General features: G+C 37.8%; 1 protein-coding gene across 2 annotated transcripts; it reads right to left on the bottom strand.

The window, feature by feature from the left end:
- Positions 1–1,781: 1,781 nt before the first annotated feature.
- Positions 1,782–6,445, bottom strand: sele (selectin E). 2 transcript variants are annotated; one of them, XM_042007326.1, is made up of 14 exons: positions 6,385–6,445; positions 6,199–6,271; positions 5,691–6,092; positions 5,451–5,555; positions 5,170–5,361; positions 4,824–5,015; positions 4,517–4,705; positions 4,241–4,426; positions 3,705–3,893; positions 3,309–3,497; positions 2,913–3,101; positions 2,614–2,793; positions 2,378–2,507; positions 1,782–2,275 (listed from the first exon to the last, which is right to left on the bottom strand). In XM_042007326.1, the coding sequence occupies exons 1-14, from the start codon at positions 6,385–6,387 to the stop codon at positions 2,248–2,250; spliced, it is 2,247 nt and encodes a 748-aa protein (XP_041863260.1). In that variant the 5' UTR covers positions 6,388–6,445; the 3' UTR covers positions 1,782–2,247. The 2 variants fall into 2 exon arrangements, with proteins under 2 accessions (XP_041863260.1, XP_041863261.1); XM_042007327.1 differs by lacking the exon at positions 3,309–3,497.
- Positions 6,446–7,273: the final 828 nt, after the last annotated feature.

The raw sequence follows: 7,273 nt of genomic DNA, 5'->3' as shown, positions 1-7,273 counted from the left end.
TTATCTGCTGAGTAATTGCATATATCTAATATGTCTCAACTCACGTTTACACGTAGGAGGTGGCTCTGACCAGTTTCCAGTGGCAGTACATCTCAGAGGTCTTGGTACACTCAGCTGGTATCCTTCCTCACAGGAATACTGGCATGAGGAGTCATAGGTAAATTCCCCATAGGTATGAGTACAACTTAGATTTCCCTTATCTGGGATGATCAACTCATCTGCGCTACATTTAACAACTGTAAAAAGAAAACAGGGAACAACAATTAGATGTCAATTCTTGTAAGTGTAAAAAATGTCAGCTTAGTAAAAAGTTGTATCACCTTACCTTGCTCACACCTCTCTCCATAAAAACCAGGAACGCATTCACACTTGTGATTGTTGACGGTCTCGACACACTCTCCGTAGGCGCATGAGTCGTTCTTACAGGCAGCTGATGACAAGATTAAACACATTCAAATATTTTGCTATGTAAAGTTAAATTAAACTATAAAGACAATTCATTATTAGATTGTGAAATCAGTTGAGTGTTGGATAATTAGTAAGGGCATCAACTAAAAGTTTTCACCTGCATAACACAAAGCAGTCTTCTTCTTTCCACACCACTCATCATTCCATTTTCCTGTCTCCCGACTCCTTTTGATGTACATCTCCACACAATCCTCAGAATTCCCTGTGGTTGTGATCATGCCATTGTTTGGTTCATTTTTTGCCCAGTTGGTTGCTTCTTCTGTCAGAGCCTTGTTGGTACCAACCCAGGTCCAGATATCATCTATCTTACGAATCCCAATCCAGTAATGGTCCTGTTTCATGGGCAGCCAGCTGTTTAAGTGTTCGCATTCACTCAGATTTATTGTTACCTAAAAACACAAAGTAGTCACCGTCTTTTAAATAGAAGTCAAACCAATTAATTGTCATTTCAGAAAGTCCTACCCAACTTTTCAGCCAATCTAGTAAGATGTTATAGTCCAACATGTGAAGTGCAGCACTGAGATCCAATAGTACCAGGATTAAAATGTTATCTCTGCTCAAGCAAGTGTCATTAAAGACCTTAGCTAGGCTTAGTGCTGTTTTGTAGCTGAAAACTTGACTGGGAGATATACCATTTTTTGCAGGCGTCAGCCTCAAATTTAAATTCTCCTACTCTTCTACCTGTTTATCTGTCTGACCTCTTGAAGCCTCATGTGTCCTCCAGATCACTCAGATCTGTTGATCACCTGCTTTATTATTGCATATCAAAACTGCAATTGCAAGCACAGCCTTACACGAATCTGTTTGTCAACCGCTTAAATAAGTTTCTTTTGCTATTGGCTGTGTTTGGTGACACTGCCTCTCAGCATCCTGACATTTTCAAGAATAGACTTCAGTTATTTTTGCAGATAAGTAATACACAAAGAAAGCTTGTGTAGTCACCTTTGGCCTCATGAAACAAATATTTCTAACTTCATGAAAATGCTGACACACCGATGTCCCTAAAATAATAATGATGATCTCTAAACCAGATTATCTTAGTAATAGGATTCTTCCTTCCATGCATGATTCTCATTGTGAACCTGTTTTGTGCTGACTTTTATAATGGATGGGGTGACATACGCAGACCTTGGGTCTGGGCTGTTTTAGAAATATTTCCTTTTAGACTGCTGAAAAAACACAACTAAGAATTGTTGAGTGAACCGTCCTGACAGTCTTAACTTTGTTTTTTAACCTTTGCACCTAATGTGGGTGACATAAATGCTGTATTTTAAAAGATGTGATGCTGCAGCATGAATAATAAGAAAATTACATCTCTTATCATTTTTTATTCACCAGTGTTAATTAGTTTTGCAAATACAACATATCTCCTGCTACACAGATGTAGAGGTGTTTTGAGATTTAAAAATGAATATATAAAGACATTTAGCATTGACATACAAAATTAACAAATGTTACTATTAACTATTACATAAATAGCATATAAATACTGTTATCAGTTTAATGAAATTGTTCACAGCTTTTCAGTGACATTGAAATCCACACACTACTTAATACAACATTTACAGTAAGAATAAGTGAGTCAACTTTCCAGCATCTTAATAAAGATTTTAGAGCAATATGTTCAATGTATAACTCCCACTGGGAGGACATCTATAAGTGAACAGCAATCCATAGCAATCATGGAAATTCTTCATATATCCAGTAATAATGAGTCTAATCTTCTCTTTTCTATATGGGGCTTTCATTGCTGTTTTTGTACACCCGTGGATGTTTTATTTACAGCAAATCTATGTCAGAGCTGTTGCTGTAAAGGAAAATAAAAAAAGAGAGAAAAACATGAGTACTCCAACTCTATAAACTTTAAAAATGAAATGTTTGACTTAAAAGAAATTTGTGCTTATCTTACCTGTTCAACTCAAACTTTGATGTTCTCTTTCTCAGTTGTTTCAAGATCCATAAACTCATTAGCAGACCAGAGCCTAAGACAGAGCCCCCTGCTGCCACAATAGCAGTAGTGACATTACGAGATAAGACAGCTGTGGAAAAATAATGAAATTTTTTTTAAAAAGAATTGTATTTTTCACTTGTGTCAGTTGTTTTTAATTTTGATCCTATTTGGTATTAATTTTTTCTTTGTTTTACCTTGACAAGTGGGTTTCTTTCCAGACCAGCTGCCGTTATGAACACAGGTCAGCAGCTCATGTCCATCTAATGCAAAGTCTTGATCGCATGTGAATGAGCACTGTGAGCTGAAAACTGGCTCATGTTTTGAACAGGTCATGTTTCCATTTTCAGGAGCCTCAAGGTGTGGGCATCTTATAGCTGTCAGAAAGGACAGAGACATCTTAGTTTAGCAGCAAAAGTTACTGTCGCCAAGTTTTTTTTAAAACTGCAAATAAAATGCTGCAGCCCAACATGTCCACATAAATATGTTTCCTTACCACTGCAGATGGGCATTGCCTCACTCCACTGTCCATCCTCAGAACAGATAGTAGTGTTTGCTCCCTGCAGCTCAAAGCCTTGCTCACAGCTGAAGCTGCAAGTGTTTCCGTAGCTGAACTTCATCCCTGTGCCACCTTCACATTTGACAACTCCATTCTGTAGATCCTGGACAGCAGAGCACTGGACAGCTGCAAAACAGAGAGAGCAAAAAAGGTCAAGAGATAATTTTTTTCTAATTAAACCATTGTTTTATAAATAATACATTTATAAAATAAAATTTTAAGATTTTGAGGCTACAACATCTTGCCAGGTAAAAACATGAGAGCAACACTGTAAAAACGATTGTGATGAGTAAAAATGTTGGCACAGACTGATTAAAATATAGCCTTTCACACCTTTGCAAACAGGTAAGGCCTCACTCCACTGTCCATCTTCAGAGCAGATAGTGATGTGCGCTCCTTGCAGCTCAAAGCCTTGCTCACAGCTGAAGCTGCAAGTGTTTCCGTAGCTGAACTTCATCCCTGTGCCATCTTCACAATTGACAATGCCATTCTTTAGATCCTGGACAGCAGAGCACTGGACAGCTGCAAAACAGAGAGAGCAAAAAAGGTCAAGAGATAATTTTTTTCTAATTAAACCATTGTTTTATAAATAATACATTTATAAAATAAAATTTTAAGATTTTGAGGCTACAACATCTTGCCAGGTAAAAACATGAGAGCAACACTGTAAAAACGATTGTGATGAGTAAAAATGTTGGCACAGACTGATTAAAATATAGCCTTTCACACCTTTGCAAACAGGTAAGGCCTCACTCCACTGTCCATCTTCAGAGCAGATAGTGATGTGCGCTCCTTGCAGCTCAAAGCCTTGCTCACAGCTGAAGCTGCAAGTGTTTCCGTAGCTGAACTTCATCCCTGTGCCATCTTCACAATTGACAATGCCATTCTTTAGATCCTGGACAGCAGAGCACTGGACAGCTGCAAAACAGAGAGAGCAAAAGAGGTCAAGAGAGGATTTTTTTTTCTATTATAATTGAACCAATGTTTCATAAATGATACATTTATAAAATCAAAAAAAAAAAAAAATTTGAGATACAGGAGCCTAAAAAATCTTGCAAGGTGAAAACAAGATAGCACCCTTTGGAAAATAACTGAGGTGGGTAAACAGAGTTAGCACAGACACATCTAAACATAGCCTTACGCAAGTGATGGCTTGGACAGAAAAGTGCATCTTGCAAGGTGAAAACATAAGAGCAACACTGTAAAAATGACTGTGATGAGTAAAAAATGTTGGCACAGACTGATCCAATCATAGCCTTTCACACCTTTGCAGGTAGGTATGGCCTCACTCCACAGTCCATCTTCAGAACAGATAGTGATGTGCGCTCCTTGCAGCTCAAAGCCTGGCTCACAGCTGAAGCTGCAAGTGGAACTTGGTTTCAGTTCAGTTTGACGTTTGCCACAGTCTGTGATGAGGTGAGCTTCTCCTTCTGGATTCTGACAAGTGATGGCTTGGACAGGAAAGTGCAGAATGCAAATTTAGTGAAGGTCTTCTAAATTGGGTATAAAAAGATGGAGTTATATTTAAAACATTCTCTTACCTTCACATTGAGGCATCTGTTCACTCCACTCAGCAGCTGATGTGCATGTGACCCTGCTTGCTCCTGCCAGGCGATAGCCATGAGCACAGCTGAAGCTGCAGGTCTTTCCATAGCTGAATGTCATATCTGTATCATTCTCACATGTGACAATACCATTTTCTAGATCTTGGAGAGTAGAGCACTGGACAGCTGGAAAAAATAGAGATTGGTTTTATTAAATAAGAATCATATAAATGTTGCAGGGGATTGGTATAGTTGAAACTTTAAAAGTAAGAACACATAATATTATGTAAGTATATTGTCTTACGGATACAAGATGGTTGTGAGCTATTCCAGTTTCCTGATGATTCACACTGCAGAGTGTTAGACAGGGAATCATTCAGCTCATATCCTTGATCACAAGTGAAGATACAAGTGGACTGGTAGCTGAAAGAGCCCAAAGGATCAAAGCACTCAATGGATCCCCTTGGAGACTGGGACAGTTCTTGACACTGCACCACTGTTGAGAACAGGACAAAACATAAATTAGACCAGACTAAACAGTTTGATAATAAAGTTTAGCTGCTCAAAGCATCACTTTAGATTAACATTGATAAATGTAACATGTCTTTATCTGCTGAGTAATTGCATATATCTAATATGTCTCAACTCACGTTTACATGTAGGAGGTGGCTCTGACCAGTTTCCAGTGGCAGTACATCTCAGAGGTCTTGGTACACTCAGCTGGTATCCTTCCTCACAGGAATACTGGCATGAGGAGTCATAGGTAAATTCCCCATAGGTATGAGTACAACTTAGATTTCCCTTATCTGGGATGATCAACTCATCTGCGCTACATTTAACAACTGTAAAAAGAAAACAGGGAACAACAATTAGATGCCAATTCTTGTAAGTGTAAAAAATGTCAGCTTAGTAAAAAGTTGTATCACCTTACCTTGCTCACACCTCTCTCCATAAAAACCAGGAAAGCATTCACACTTGTGATTGTTGACGGTCTCGACACACTCTCCGTAGGCGCATGAGTCGTTCTTACAGGCAGCTGGTGACAAGATTAAACACATTCAAATATTTTGCTATGTAAAGTTAAATTAACCTATAAAGACAATTCATTATTAGATTGTGAAATCAGTAGAGTGTTGGATAATTAGTAAGGGCATCAACTAAAAGTTTTCACCTGCATAACACAAAGCAGTCTTCTTCTTTCCACACCACTCATCATTCCATTTTCCTGTCTCCCGACTCCTTTTGATGTACATCTCCACACAATCCTCAGAATTCCCTGTGGTTGTGATCATGCCATTGTTTGGTTCATTTTTTGCCCAGTTGGTTGCTTCTTCTGTCAGAGCCTTGTTGGTACCAACCCAGGTCCAGATATCATCTATCTTACGAATCCCAATCCAGTAATAGTCCTGTTTCATGGGCAGCCAGCTGTTCAGGTGCTCAATCTCCTTCTGGTTTTGAATTGCAACCATGTCTGTGTAGTGCTCTCTGCACCATGTTCTGGCTTCAGCCCAGTTCATCGTTGTGTCTGAGTAGAAGTAGGACCAGCACTCTACACTTGTCCACATGCACAGGACTGAGAAGAGGACAGAGATGCATATTAGATGGTGTCACAGTAAGAATGGTTTCCATTTGGTTAAAAATATGTTAGTTTAACTTATGCCTGCATTGGATTTACATACTTGAGTAAAGTAAGAACAAGCGGATCCATGAGACATAGCTCTTACATCCACTGAAAAATCCAAAGTTGAATTCCTGTAAAAATCAAAAAGAAAAAAGTAAATTGAAATGGATTAATATATTCTTTTTCATCATTAATGAGCCAAAAATGAACAGAAATGCATTTCAAGTGACATTTCTATACTCACCATTTCAAATTGTATGTATGATGAGCCTCAAAAGACTTGCAGTGCTTTAGTCTAAGTCTAAGGAGAAAATAATTCTAAATTTTATGTGCTAAGCATCCTCTTTTATACACATCTACGGCCGGATCCAGGTTTCCTGGAAACTTCTGGAAACTTCTGTCAGTCAGATATGCTGCTGGAATTTCCCAACTCACATCCCCTCCTCTACTTCCACACAAGACATTAAAGCTTTCTCGCGTTTAAAAAAACAGGGAAAGTGTGTGTGTGTGTGGGGGGGGGGGGGGGTTCAGCATTGTCTAACAACATCAGCTAGTTATATTTACTACTTTTACTTTCATTTTTTATTCCAATTTAATCAGCAACAAGGCAAATCGTGTTAAGTACAAGCTTATGCTTTCATTTGTAACTTGAATTTCTATAGTATAACACCACATCTCATAAAAAAGGTCTTATCCAAACCATTAAATACAGTTATTTATAACATGTTTATTTTACACACATGATTAAAACTCATGCAGGCTATTATTTAAAAATGGGGAGAAATTTGGCAGATGTAACCTGTGATGCTTTTGAACAGTTTGCACTAAATTAATATTTTATTCAGTTTTCTCTATTAAATACTAATGACTGTGGACTAAACAACGTCAACACCTCTATGGAAAATCATTTTCAAAATCAAGACAAGGCAGTTTACTTGTATAGCACATTTTATGCACAGGACAATTCAAAGTGCTTTACATAAAAGATTAAAGGTATTACAGTTATTAAGAAGTAGTAAAAGGAAGCAACAAATAGCAAAAACCACAATAAAATCATAAATTACATTAAAATAATTAAAAGTAAGATAAATTTAAAAAGTTACTATGCATGTTTCATGCATGGATGCATGAGA

The sequence above is a fragment of the Melanotaenia boesemani genome, chromosome 14 (assembly GCF_017639745.1).
Source record: "Melanotaenia boesemani isolate fMelBoe1 chromosome 14, fMelBoe1.pri, whole genome shotgun sequence".
NCBI classification, from domain to species: domain Eukaryota; kingdom Metazoa; phylum Chordata; class Actinopteri; order Atheriniformes; family Melanotaeniidae; genus Melanotaenia; species Melanotaenia boesemani.
This window is presented reverse-complemented; position numbering and strand designations above follow the sequence as displayed.

Bases quoted from the DNA above. Each gene is read 5' to 3' on its own strand.
- sele (XM_042007326.1), bottom strand. The intron at 3,498-3,704 runs GTGTGAAAGGCT...TCTGTTTTGCAG, and splicing joins GGCCTTACCTGTTTGCAAAG to CTGTCCAGTGCTCTGCTGTC. The intron at 3,102-3,308 runs GTGTGAAAGGCT...TCTGTTTTGCAG, and splicing joins GGCCTTACCTGTTTGCAAAG to CTGTCCAGTGCTCTGCTGTC.